General features: G+C 35.6%; 2 protein-coding genes across 2 annotated transcripts; both read right to left on the bottom strand.

The window, feature by feature from the left end:
- Nucleotides 1-4,344: 4,344 nt before the first annotated feature.
- TRIADDRAFT_35180 (expressed hypothetical protein) lies at nt 4,345-7,658 on the bottom strand (the record flags this gene model as incomplete). Its single annotated transcript, XM_002107631.1, has 2 exons — nt 4,345-5,187; nt 7,538-7,658. The coding sequence occupies 2 exons, from the start codon at nt 7,656-7,658 to the stop codon at nt 4,922-4,924; spliced, it is 387 nt and encodes a 128-aa protein (XP_002107667.1). The 3' UTR covers nt 4,345-4,921.
- Nucleotides 7,659-11,495: 3,837 nt separating this feature from the next.
- Nucleotides 11,496-13,856, bottom strand: TRIADDRAFT_63462 (uncharacterized protein; the record flags this gene model as incomplete). The annotated part of the gene is made up of 10 exons (XM_002107630.1): nt 11,496-11,744; nt 11,863-11,943; nt 12,035-12,128; nt 12,220-12,325; nt 12,495-12,538; nt 12,666-12,706; nt 12,833-12,920; nt 12,989-13,105; nt 13,606-13,683; nt 13,779-13,856. The coding sequence occupies 10 exons, from the start codon at nt 13,854-13,856 to the stop codon at nt 11,605-11,607; spliced, it is 867 nt and encodes a 288-aa protein (XP_002107666.1). The 3' UTR covers nt 11,496-11,604.
- Between the last annotated feature and the right edge of the window lie 447 nt (nt 13,857-14,303).

Genomic DNA, 14,303 nt, shown 5'->3' with positions numbered 1-14,303 from the left:
GTAGTCGATATTAATTTAGGATGAATTGGCAGTTCTTATAAAGGATAATGGCTATGAAATGTGATTGGTATTGGAATCGTTAAAGAGTGCTTGTGGTATCTGTGATATTAAGGGTTTGTTTATAAAAAGCCTACATCATCAACGAGGACACAAGCATGTTGATGTTAGGGGATAACAGGATTTTATTGAGAATCCACGAAGAGCGTAATAATGAAAAGAAGAGGACAACTCGTGAGTCCTTATGAACATGAACATTGTACAATAATTGTATATACGAGTATCGAATCATACATCTATCAAATCGACGAGAATGTAGAACTTACCAGAGTTAACGACGTATTATCCGGTACAATTCTATGCAGTAATCGAATAATTAATAGTGATCTTCGATAACTATAACAGTGCTAGGAAGTCAAATGTGTCTCATACGTTATCCATAGACCAACAAAGAAGCTTATCAACATATTACAGTATCATGAAAATGAAGATGTTGCAAAAGGTAGGTTTGGACGAAGGAATACTGTAAGATTTACTTATTGCATTTTTGCGATTAAATCTCCAGCTGTTGTTGAATGTATGCCTACGGCCTCTTTTACCTTTTGTGGTGGCATATTGTAGAGAATTTCTATGTGCCAAATGACATAATTTTGCTAAGGAATGGTGCATATTATAAGGCAATCATTATTGAAATAAATCTCTTCTTCAAATCCGGAGAATTTGAAGAAGTAAAATCTTACCATCGATATCGAGCCAAGGTTTTCCAATTTCGAATCCTTTATACGAGGTTATACGGTACTTGAATATTGATAAAGATTTTGCTAAGTAATGGTTATAAGGCCATCGTTATTAAAATAAATCTCTTCTTCAAATCCGGAGAATTTGAAGAAGTAAAATCTTACCATCGATATCGAGCCAAGGTTTTCCAATTTCGAATCCTTTATACGAGGTTATACGGTACTTGAATATTGATAAAGATTTTGCTAAGTAATGGTTATAAGGCCATCGTTATTAAAATAAATCTCTTCTTCAAATCCAGAAAATTTGAATTCAAAAATCTTACCATCGATATCGAGCCAAGGTTTTCCAATTTCGAATCCTTTATGTGAAGTTATAAGGTACTTGAATATTGGTAAAGATTTTGCTAAGTAATGGTTATAAGGCCATCGTTATTAAAATAAATCTCTTCTTCAAATCCGGAAAATTTGAATTCAAAAATCTTACCATCGATATCGAACCAAGGTTTTCCAATTTCGAATCCTTTATATGAAGTTATAAGGTACTTGAATATTGGTAAAGATTTTGCTAAGTAATGGTTATAAGGCCATCGTTATTAAAATAAATCTCTTCTTCAAATCCGGAAAATTTGAATTCAAAAATCTTACCATCGATATCGAACCAAGGTTTTCCAATTTCGAATCCTCTATACGAAGTTATAAGGTACTTGAATATTGGTAAAGATTTTGCTAAGTAATGGTTATAAGGCAATCATTGAAATAAATCTCTTCTCCAAATCCGGCGGATTTGAATGAAGTAAAATCTTACCATCGATATCGAGCCCAGGTTTTCCAATTTTGAATCCTCTATACGAGGTTATAAGGTACTTGAATACTGATAAGATTTTGCTAAGTAATGGTTATAAGGCAATCATTATTGAAATAAATCTCTTCTTCAAATCAGGCGGATTTGAATTCAAAAATCTTACCATCGATATCGAGCCAAGATTTTCCAATTTCGAATCCTTTATATAAGGTACTTGAATATTGATAAAGATATACTTAATCTAGCGCCAAAAAGGATAAAAGTTGGCTTTAATTCTTAACAGGGAGATTGGCCTGATTACTTTAAAAGAAAATGATGCTTTCTAATGATTACAGACAGAGCTAAGCGTTTGGTGTTGTAATGTAAATTCAGATTATCCTGCAGATGGTAGTTGAAAGGCCGCTTAGGATGGTATCTTACGCATTAGTAGCATAAACTGGATATACTGTATTTCTTGCGTTGAAGTCAACTTGATCCTATCATTGACGGTAGAGAAGAATTTCATCGTTCGATGCAGTTACCATGCGTAAGCTCGTTTTAATTATTGAGTAATATTAAAAACTGTTTGTGTGAATTGACGTTGTCATTTCTTCATATAATCTGTTTAACCTTTGATTAATATGATGATGCACTGTTATTTAGAAGGATAGTTTTACTTTATGTACACCAGCAGTTTCTGACGAGACGATCAAAGGCTAGTGCCTGAAGACCATCTTTTTAGTTAGTTAGTCTACTAGTTTGTCAATTGCTATTGAATTGTCAAGGCTATAATCTTGGTTGTCAATATTTCTTCAGGAATCAATAGTAGTCAATCTCTGACTACCTCGTCTACACTATCACAGACGCTATAATTATACTATGGTATTGGGTCGTTGGAACTGAATTATTTTGCTGCTATAGCGAATTTTCACCTCTTTAAGTTAGTAAGAATCGTTCTTCATAAGCATTGGCGTGTGGAGACTACTTTGCCACTGGTGGTGTATGACAGATGCATCTACTAAATGAAACGAAAGAAACTACTGTATATGTTATGTATGGGCACGACATGATTAAACTAGTTAAGCATCAAAGTACTATCTAATTCACAGCTAGACGTTGAAAACACACATCTTCGATGCATTCTCTGTAAGCCTACATTAATCTATACTAACTCCGTTTGAATTCTATATCAACATAAATGAATATGTCATAACTACAGTAGTGCATAAGAATCCCATATGCACAGCAGAATAGATTTTAATCATGTATTTTCACTACATATATTTCTATTCCGCTGTTACACCTACCTAAAATCAATTGCTTCCACAGCAAGTTGGATTATCCGCATAAAACCAACGAGATGCTTTATCGTATCATTGGATAGGAAATGAATTAGCAAATAAAATCACCTTTGAAGCGCTATTGATATTCCAAATTGGCTAACTTACAAAGGAATAGTCGCGTCTATTTTCGGTTTAAGTGTCGGATAGCATACGCCATGGATATCTATCTAATTGAATTAACTGATTTTGCTAGTGACAAAAGGGTAGAAATAAGTTTGCATTGGTAATGAATTGTGACTGGATAGAGTTTTCTAGATGAATTCAATGGTCAGATCTTGGCGCTTGTATCATGATTAAATATGGTATTTATTTCTAATTATTATTTTTGACCTCCATTTTTTCAAATTGTCTTGAATACAGTATCACAAGTAGTGTTGCTTTATTATTTGAATTGAATTTAAAACAATACTGGCCATTCTCTTCTACAGAGTTTAGCAATTGGTGATTATGCTATATTGATTTGTGCTTCCTGTGTAGTATTGAGCCACTGATAGTGCTGATAATTAATTATACGATAGGTCAATTGGAAAAATTGGACTGTCTTGGACCATTGGATAAAGGTGAATTAAAGTGGCACCACCCGAATGAATATAAAAGCAGATTAAGCAAGATTGCTCGGCGACGAGTATAACTTGATATTTATGATACAAGGATTGTAATACAGCAAATAAAATTTTAATATGAATGACCATGCCAAGAAGCAATTTATGAATTAATGCAGTAGATACGAGCATCCATATATACTGTACGCGTAGACAAGCATTTAGAGTATGTATATTTAACATTGGACCTAATGATATTGCTGTAGATCAGCGGTCGTGAAAAGACGCCGAAAGTCCCCTGCTTATACGGGTCGATTTTTTTTTCTCCTATTGCAATCCACATCAAGCCATAATGATCAATTTGTTTTCTACACGACTGACTGCCTACTGTACTTCATATTATGGATCGCTAGATTAGCCATGATGGTTTAGAATGGATGGTAAGCAATCGATTTTACAGCAAAGAGTAAATAGTGCCAATTCGATCATGAGTAGTATCGTCGCATCCAACTTTTACAATTACAGTATATAAATGGAATCACTTGCAATTTATAACTATTAATGTTGGGTTAAATTCTCGCTTTAAAGAATCTTGGACTAGCTATACCATTCCCGTTGTACGAACAAATCATTCTTTCCCTTCAATTTATTATGTAGCTTAATTTTATAGCGATCCATGCTGAATTCAAGGAGTATTATTATCAGGTACATGCGACAGTATTGATCACTCTTGGATCAGTTGGCTGAGAGTTAATTTGTAGACATGCAACTACAGTGCTAAATAGTGAAGAATGTAAGATAGCAGCAGTGGTTTAATTAATTCATTCATATTGACCCCAAGCAATACTACCAATCGGTTGTACTATTGTCGAGTAATTTGCAAAGCATCAATCATTCTAGCCATTGATGACAATAAAAATCTTCTTTCAAAGCTATTACGATAATCCACAAGATTTATTCATCATTACACCAACAAACAACTAACCACGTCAAGTTTGAAGTAGGTTTAGCAAGGATTTATGAAAGTAGGCATCAACTTATCTAGCTTTAGTTATGATATAAAACCCATTGATCCAAATAACTGATTTTATCAAAGGAAAGAATTATGATTGCTATCGTAAAGAGTAGGAAGAAAGAACACATAACAGCAAAATATGACCAATTAAGCTGAATCAAATCTATACGACAAAACAAAACCATTTGAAATATTTATTCCGCCTAAATGATTATTTTTGCTAAATCTCTATTTTGAACGTAGGCCTGCCCATTACACACACTATCCTGCACTAAATCATGAAGTCCATCGGACAAGATACCAAAATTGGGTTGCTGTAAAAATTATTAATTTAGGTTATTTATGCCTAATAAGGTTACAATCGAAAGTACAGCACTACGTTAACTCGGCATTTTACGTAAATAGCAGCATGACGGTAGTACATTACGGTACGATAATTATCAAAGTAATTAATACTGTAGTTAACACAAACTGTTCTCAAGATATCCTAATCGTTCAACTTATTAATAACCACTATTCCTCAAGTAATCGGCCACTTTTCCAACAGCTACAGAACACTCTCCAGGTTGAATACCATTTTCATAGGTGCCAATAATCAAACATTGGCCTGTCTTGATGCAACAAACTCCGTCATTGCCTTTTTTGCCGTAAGCGAATTCATCTTTTATTGCTTGTAGAAACATGTACTTGGTACCATTAACTTTAATTCCACTTGCGGCTAATACCGAGCTATCACTTTGGATGCCCTTAATGATGGCTGTTGCTTCTGCTGGAGTAGGCTAAAGATATAATAATAGCATAATATCATTTCATTAGAATATCGATTTTTGACGATTGTATAATCATGAACAAGAAATTCAAGAGTTGGATCAAGTACAATTATTGTAATCCCATTTTTTAGTATAGTCGTTATTTCCTCTTTTTATACTGTAATTAGTGATTTGAATGGTATAGATAAAGTTCTACCCAAGTAGGACTGTAGGCAACCTTTTGCAATCACGGATCAACAGTGAGTATATTGTAGTAGCTACATTCAATTCATCGATAATCATGAATCCAATGCAGTATTACGTAGTTAACTTGCAGTCCCTTTTTATTTCACATTGAGCAATTACGCAACTTTGGAGCAGCTTCCTTGACAATGACTATCATTACAACGAATGAATTTAATGTACGACTGCAAGAATAAAACAAAGAATGACGAATTATTAATGCAATTAAAATCCACTAAATTGACTCTACTTTCAATTTTTTTAACACGTTTCCATAACAAAAACATTTGAAGAGTATGGCGTGCCATCATTTGTTAATAGTTTTGCTTCTCGATAAAAGAGGAAATGGATAGCAAACCATGCGCATAGGGCATGGAAACTGCAGTATCGTATATATTGACTCAGAAAGAAAGGGATTTTTCTCTGTACTTTATCCTGCATTCGATTTCCACCTTGGTAAATGAATACATACGATCGATTAAAACGTTAGGCTAAAAGGTTTCTGTCTGAATACAACAATACGGTACAATATCAATTCTTCGCTTGCACTTCTCCACCGTAGTATGTTTAAGTTGTTAATAGATCAATCCCAGTTTGACTAAAGTGAATTAATTTCAGGCATCAATGCGGTAGGCACTCATGAAAGCCAAGTCTTGTAGGGCAGAAATTCAAATATACGATCGATGCGAACGAATCATGTAAGAAAATGTCATCTCTAGACACGATGCTATTTGTCCGCACGTCCATTGCAATCGAATTCTACAAGATTGCATACCGTTTGTAAGGGGCTAAAAAAGCGTTCTGTTGATGAGATTAAGCGAGAAATGAACAATAAAGTATGATTCTCTAAGATCCTTGCAAGGGGTTGTTTTCGATCGTCAAGAGCGTACTTTGCTACGATCAATCAGCGTACCCCATTCCGTGCCATGACCGTAGTTGATGTTATCATTATTTTATCACAATTTCTGTAAGAAAATAGATTGTAGTCATTCTATTCTCATGGCGATCAATATGCATTAGTGGTCATAAAGGATTATCGATCGTGGATTTCATAAGAATGAATGCACATTGTGGACGTTTTTACTTTTACTCTTCTTCGATCTCTATCTCGAGCTTTCTTCATCAGTCAATGACGACGATCCGAGTTTTGAATTGTTTGTCAGTATGGTCATTAACTCTATTTCAAGGTAACTACGACATTCCATGGAGATTTTTTATCTTGCTTGAGCAATATTGTCCATTCTGTGCGAAGTCTATTGAAAATTGGATGGAGCGAAGGAAATTAGCTTTCAATCCAATTCGTCTGTAGCCCTAGCCCATTTCAAGTGGCCATTTATAGTACTACTACTAGCGTGGCATCACGTGAAGTAATCCTTGCAGCGACGACAACTAAGATTGCCTATTTGAATCATACCTGATTTGTATTTTCTAGTCAAGGAGAAAAACTGTCGTTGATTGTTGAAATCAACGATAACCATGATGGATGGGTACAATTGTACTTGTAGACTGTCATCGGTTGGATTTGAGCTATTTCAAGCAAGAGAAAGACATGACAGGCATGAGAGAGTTTGAAGGTTGAACAGGGTTGGGCCCTGTTCAACCGTGTCTTCGTCTAGTACAGTACAGTATAGAGTATTTCAAAACTGATTCTTAGGAAGAAATTAAAAGTTGAAAAGAAGAAAACGTGTATCTATTGGATAGCTGAGTTGTCATGATTCCATACTAACGATCGATCCATATTGCCCATGATTATTTAAAGCAAGATTGAGCCACTACAGTAGCCTGTCTATTTGAATGATTTTGAAGAAGCTTAACGCATTGGATGACGGACGAGATATGTGAAAATGTTGGACTGCAAAGCAAGTCCAGGATTGGAAAAAAGCGCCAGAGGAGAATGATCGAAAACAGGTTTCTTCCTCCGTCATCCAGTTCGTATCGCAAGAGGTGTACCATGACTGTATGGATAAAATTCTTTTTTTGGCCTATTGCAAGCATTTTTAACATTGGTCAAGAATGAAAGCAACATGACTGGTGAGGAAATTAGGCTGTAGTGAGATTTTTTTGAAGGCCTCTTGATCAAGGCCACATGGAAAGTTCTTTTTTAGGGGTACATGAGGATGAGTTCACTGAACATTACCTGAAAGCCTTTGCTGTATGCCCATAAGTTTCCATCTAAGCCACAAATAGCAGCTTCTGTCACTTTACCGGTACCCAGCAAGTTAGAGTCAATATAAGTTTGCCAACTCATGATGAAGGAAAATAATTGAGGTGGAAAAAATGGCGAAAGAACGATGATGGCGAGCCAATCCAGTCAGTACTACGGCACGAGCGAAAAACTTGCAAATGCTAAAGGGCGCAGGTCGGCTTTTGTCCCATGCCTACAGTCCATGTCCGCCCTACAGTACCAAGCCATCTTGAGAGGTACTGTAGACTGGCCAGTCCAGTCCTGGAGTAAGGCGTGCGCATGTGCAGTTGGTTTTCCACAGTACTGTAGAATACTACCGCTCAAGTTGTATCCAGCGGCCGTTCCAACCTCTGCATTCACGGTCATCGCACAATGTACATGGCTATGAAGAGAGAGAGTCGAAGATTGGATGGAGTAGTCCATCAATACAGTACAGTATAGTTTTACGTCAAGACAGCCATTTCTGCAGCTTTTCTTTTTCACTCCAGTGCGCACTGTCTACCCGGGACGTGACTGCCTGACGATGCTTCGCTGAGTTGGACGGCATGCGTCTACACTGTATAGTACCAACTACCAAGGCATGTTTGCGATGGAGGGGGGAGGAGAAGCAATGACGTCAGTAGTTGACGCATCAGCGATTCACAGCATCCATTGGCAGAGTGCCGTTTCCAGTCGAAGGAGGAAAAAGTACTGTAGTCTTGGGTATTTGGTACTGTACACTGTACACTCTGGCCGACGGTCATTTGTTGACACTGAGAGGAGACACTTGCAATCACTTGCAATCGGTCTCGCGTTTCTCTGTCTGATGCCCTACCACTGTACTGTTGATTGGACACTACTACTCTGACCACTCCCTCATCATAACATTCAATGACCGAGCTAAAACTTGGTCAACAAAAATGGAGGGAGATTAGGCAGAAGAGGTAAAGGAAACGTCAATTTAATAGACAAGTGGGCAATATACTGTAAGATGGACTCAGTACAGCCAATTGATGTACTGAAGAGAGTCAAGAAACACTTCCAATCAGTCGTACTATTCTCTTTCTGTTTTACTCATGTAGATTCTACACTACACTACAGTATTACTCGCAGAGTTCCCTCATAATAATATTCAAGAATAATATTCAATGATGAGCTAAAACTCGGTCAACAAAAATGGAGGGAGATTAGGCAGAAGAGGTAAAGGAAACGTCAGTTTAATAGACAAGTGGGCAATATACTGTAAGATGGACGCAGTACAGCCAATTGATGTACTGAAGAGAGTCAAGAAACACTTCCAATCAGTCGCACTATTCTCTTTCTGTTTTACTCATGTAGATTCTACACTACACTACAGTATTACTCGCAGAGTTCCCTCATAATAATATTCAAGAATAATATTCAATGATGAGCTAAAACTCGGTCAACAAAAATGGAGGGAGATTAGGCAGAAGAGGTAAAGGAAACGTCATTCTAATAGACAAGTGGGCTACATACGGTAAGATGGACGCAATTCAGTCATTTGTTGCTCTGAAGAGAGTCAACAGACACTTCCAATCAGTCCCGCTTTTCTCTCATTTTTACTCACGTACATTGTACACTGTATAGTAATAGTCCCTCGTAATATGCAATGACGGAGCTAAAACTTGGTAATCCAAAATAGAGTGAGATTAGACAGTAGAGGTAAAGAAAACGCCATTCTAATACAGAAGTGGGCAAAATACTGTAAGAATTGCCTTGAGATTAACAAAACAGAAAAAGATTTCCTGTACCATACTGTATTCTATGAGGCTGCCTAATACAGTGCACAATCGAGTACTTTACGTCAAGTAATGTTTCAAAATCCAACGTTATACGTTCCCTATGCTGGACTCTACCATGGGATTATTCTCGTGCTACAGTCCATTATAAAATATGAAAGGAAGGCTTCAATAGGAATCAATTGGATGTAATATAGATATAAATCGATATGTTCATTACATCTCCCTCTATCCACTCATAGAAAATTGGATGCATTTTGTTGTACTAAATTATGCACCGATTTTTCTCCATCGAAATCAATCAGTGTCTGGTCCAAAATTCTATTTACTATCGAGAAGTCCATGCTAATTAACAATAAGAATAAATATGGATTCAATCACGATGGGATAGGTCGATATACAGAATACACCATCGGTGTTGATAGGACTGACGACTACGACTCCCTAGTCTCTATCCAAGATTGTAAAACAACTTGACGTATTGGGATAGTGATTGAAATGAAGAAGCATTATTCTTGTATATGCAGACACTTTGTTCTAGGAATAATTGAATTTGATCAGATTTAACAAAGGTTTAATCCAAAAGCAACCATAAGATGGGAACGGCAACGGTTCCACAATCTTATTTTACAGAATATGAAGAACAATTTGGATACACCGACAGAAGAAAAAGTAATTCCAATTCTTAGTGGATAGCTTGCAGTTTATAATTCGCAACAAACTACTGACTGTTCTTAGTTCTGTGAATTACTGCTTGAATGCTTGTATCATTCCCAATAAGGAATTGATCATCATTAGATGGAATCAATACTGAAAAGGAACCATTATCCGCTTACAAGAGATTTAGTAACATGCATTCTGTGATGTGGTAATGCACGACATTGCACGTATGATCATAGCGTCTAATCTTGGACTGTTAACATACTCAGATATGGGTGATAGGACAAGAGTTTCGTTTCCTACTTGCTTTTTCAATCATCAGCATAGATTAGTTATCTAGGAAGAATTTCCTTCAAGCTGAATAGTTTCCTATTATCATTGACTTGGCAAAAAATCACATGTAATCCATACCAAATGTAAGAATTAGTAATTATGAAATACAGAAGGGTTCTGCTACTCTAGGATGAGGTTATGATAATGTAGCTGACAGGTATTGATTCATTCAATGGTGGTGTGTGGAGGAGAAATCAATCATATTGGCTATTCCTTATGCATAGGTATAGGTATATTCAAGCACTTTAAGAGTAATTTGAAATTTCTTTCGTCTATAAACTTATCGTTGCGTCATAAGACACTGGTAGCAACTTTAGACTAAAGAGTCCGCAGTCTATAGGAGCAAGGAAGAAATTTTAAACACAAGCAAAGATTCAATTGGCAACAGTCAAGTAACTCTATCACAGAACGATATGATTTTCAAGTGCTAAATGAGAAAAACAGTATAATGAACTACGTTATGATAAATCTTTGACTTTTATTATTAAAATTACAAACATCTATTTTACGACTTTAATTTGATCAGGTTTACAGAGAATATTTTTCTACATATCATATATTATGTTACGTCGTTTTCAACTACAGTACAGTATAACGTTGGGTGACATACAGTATTAGAATAGGACAATGTTAACTTTTGGTCGATATATTCTTAAGAATATAATCAGATTCATACATGTACTCCTTATAATTGCTTAAAAATCATTTTATCAATTACAGATATTATGCTCTACCATATATTACAGCATACGAGTACGTACATTATGAAATTAGCTAATAATATCAATGCATCTAGCGCTATTCTAATGTATCCGATATTACATTCGATATTGTCATTTTGGAGCCTATCCCCTAGTTGATTACACTATGCATAATATACATGAGTAGAGAGGAAAGTTGATCGTGTTAGAAAAGTCAAAGTAGGCTGATATGCTGAGCTCGTAAGATAAGATTAACTACTAACTGGTAAAGTTGCAATCAAAATCTCCGTTTCCATCGATAATGTAAAATTATTGAGCTCTCGCAAAGGGCTAAATTAAGCATAGAAGTAATTCTAGATTACAGTATATTAAAGAATAAGAGATACAAAATCTTTTTTTATACTATTACATTTACAAAGTTAAAGTTTCTTTTTGATGATTCTCTCTCCAATATTTTTCTAATGGAAGAAACATTTACAGCTAACAAATTCATCCTCTAGTTGTGCACAATAAGTAATAGCCCTAAATTTTTGAGATTAATCATGATCACTATAAGAATGATGTGCTGTCGCGGTATTAAGCATTTGCTAATAGCGGTGTGTTTTCTGATGGATTTTCACAGTCATCTCGGGCAGACAAGTTGACTCTACGCTTACACACAGGGCATTCTCGCTTATTGTCTGTTAACCAAGGATCTATACACTTGCAATGATAAGCTATCAAATATACAAAGGTTAAATGATTATAGGTCAATCATATTGGCTGATAGCTTTGGAAAAGTAAGATAATGCAATAATACTCTACAAGAAATTTCTGATCTACAAGGTGAATTACCATGCTTGCAAGGCAAGATTCGCAACTTTTCACCTTCGTTATACTCATCCAAACAAATTGCACAAACATCATATTCATCGCCTGTAGCACGCGTATAGAGTAACATTGATCAGGGTATTGAAAATATACAGTATATCATATTAAGCAAGAACGAAGGCAATTGTATACAAACCTTTCTTGAATTTTACTACTTTTAGGCGATTCAGGTTAGCTCTAGCTAATCGAGTCTCACGACGAGCTATACACATTTCACGGCATTTGCAAACCTATAATATAGTAATCGGGATGACATAGGACTATTACTATACAAGAGATTGTTGATTGATAGGCGAAAATAAAATAAATAAACCATCTTACCAATATCAATGACATAATCAGGAAACTAATGCAAATCACGATAGCAAAGGGTATGAAATAAAAGTCCCACGGGAAATTGTATTCAGGGTAAATGTTGATTAACGCACTAGATATAACGTCAATACAGCACAAAAATTACTCAGATCAAGATAACAGAAGAAGTTTGGCTGGATATTGAACCCTACACTGCACTCATGGTATACAAAATGAGAGGATAGCTTTATAATGGATTGGAAAAAAATACTAATACCACAAGCCGTGTCTGTAGAACTTACCCACTATCACGCTTAATAGTCTTGAGTAATTGAACTCCAGATGCCTGTTGCAGAAAATAGTAATAACATAGCGTCAATAAGGCTTAGCAAGTTATTTCAGTATTTTATTGGACAGAGTGAAAGTGTAATTATACAGTATAGAAAATTTAGAAATGAGATCCAAATTCTTACATTTCCAATAAATACCGAAGGAATATTAATTCGATTTGTATCTGCAAAAAAATTAGGTAAACGGACACTTAATCCAGTTATTATGAGTTCAAGATAAGGCATAAACTGATGCCAAGCTTTCTAATCCTTGACACAAATTACAATGTGGCATTTTAGGACTGTCTTACAGTTTTTTCCGTCCATCTTCTCGAGGCGGTCCGATAAATCATTGTACACTATTACAGCCTTATAATTTGCGTTTTGAGCATGATAAACCTAGAGGTGGATGTGTAACATTTAATCCCATTCGATACAGCAATTACGATCAAGCCATTCTAACATACCTTCAAGTCGAAATGACATGAACCACGCTTTATGATCGCAAAATAGAATGTAAGATCATTCGGAGGTCTTCGAATTGGCGAGCATCCATCTAATGGATGTGCAATTACGCCGCGACCCTAAAATAGATTTGTGACCAAAATTAAATGCAGTCTCTTTTTATTACGCACAGGGCAATATGTATTGAAAGTACGACGGAATAGCGAGAAAAATGTGATGCTACTGTATGGTAACTTGCCGAGATACTACACGAATGACAATGAAAGTGCATATATCAATATCAACTACTGTACTTAGTTTATAAAATCAAGATCAGCGACTCAATTTGAATGGGTTACTTGGCTTTACTGGCATAAATGAGCTTTTTAAAGTATAGCAAAGTAGAACAAAGCAGAGTAAAATAGACTCTTCTTTTTACCTAGCAGGCATTTGAATCATAATATCGTACTCTTATTGATATACAGTATATTAAGACTCATTTGCTACATAAATTGTTTGAATGGCAATAATGGAAATGTAACTTTCTTACTGTAAATACGATTTTCGATCGGTATTGATAGATTCTTGCATACGCATAACTGCATGCAAGCGATACAAATAGGTTAGGTTAAAAACTTACTGATAATCCAGCTTCCGAAACACTTGGTCCAAAGTCAGCTCTGATATCATTAAACGATTGCGAAAAATTTCCAGATACCTATATGGCGGGTCGATCAGTAGAAATGTCAATCACTCCGAAGGCCTTGAATGATCAAATTGCTATCATGAATATAACAGTATACGCGTACATACCACTGAGACATCAGCTGCTGCTAAGGTGGCAAGAATTATACAATTACAAAACATCCATAAAGGACGAGAGAAAGCCATTTTGCAAAATTTGCAACGCTTTCACCACCGAGAAAGAAGTGTTAATCTTCGCTTAAAATTACAATCCGGCAATCGTAAACAACCTAGAATGAAGCAATATAAGCATATGCGCATCGGTTATTATCTTGCTGAGCTGAGATAGAATTAAAGCAAGCAAATACGTATCAAATCATCATGTTGTCTGATGACAAGTTGTACCACACATGGAATAAATTTAGAAATCTTCATGTTAATCAATCCTGTGTGCATGTAAAACCTTGCAATTGCTTACATTCATTGTCAATGAAATATGCAATTATGATTCTATGTGATTGATATTGAAAATAAAATGAAATAAATGGCAGCCATTTTATCGTAGATAGAACGCTATGTGAGTAATGCTTGATTGCTCAAAACTGAAGCATCTATTTTCTAATGTTTGATCTTGGAATGATTTGCATAGCAATT

This window comes from Trichoplax adhaerens, genomic scaffold (assembly GCF_000150275.1).
Source record: "Trichoplax adhaerens TRIADscaffold_1 genomic scaffold, whole genome shotgun sequence".
Classification (NCBI taxonomy): domain Eukaryota; kingdom Metazoa; phylum Placozoa; class Uniplacotomia; order Trichoplacea; family Trichoplacidae; genus Trichoplax; species Trichoplax adhaerens.
This window is presented reverse-complemented; position numbering and strand designations above follow the sequence as displayed.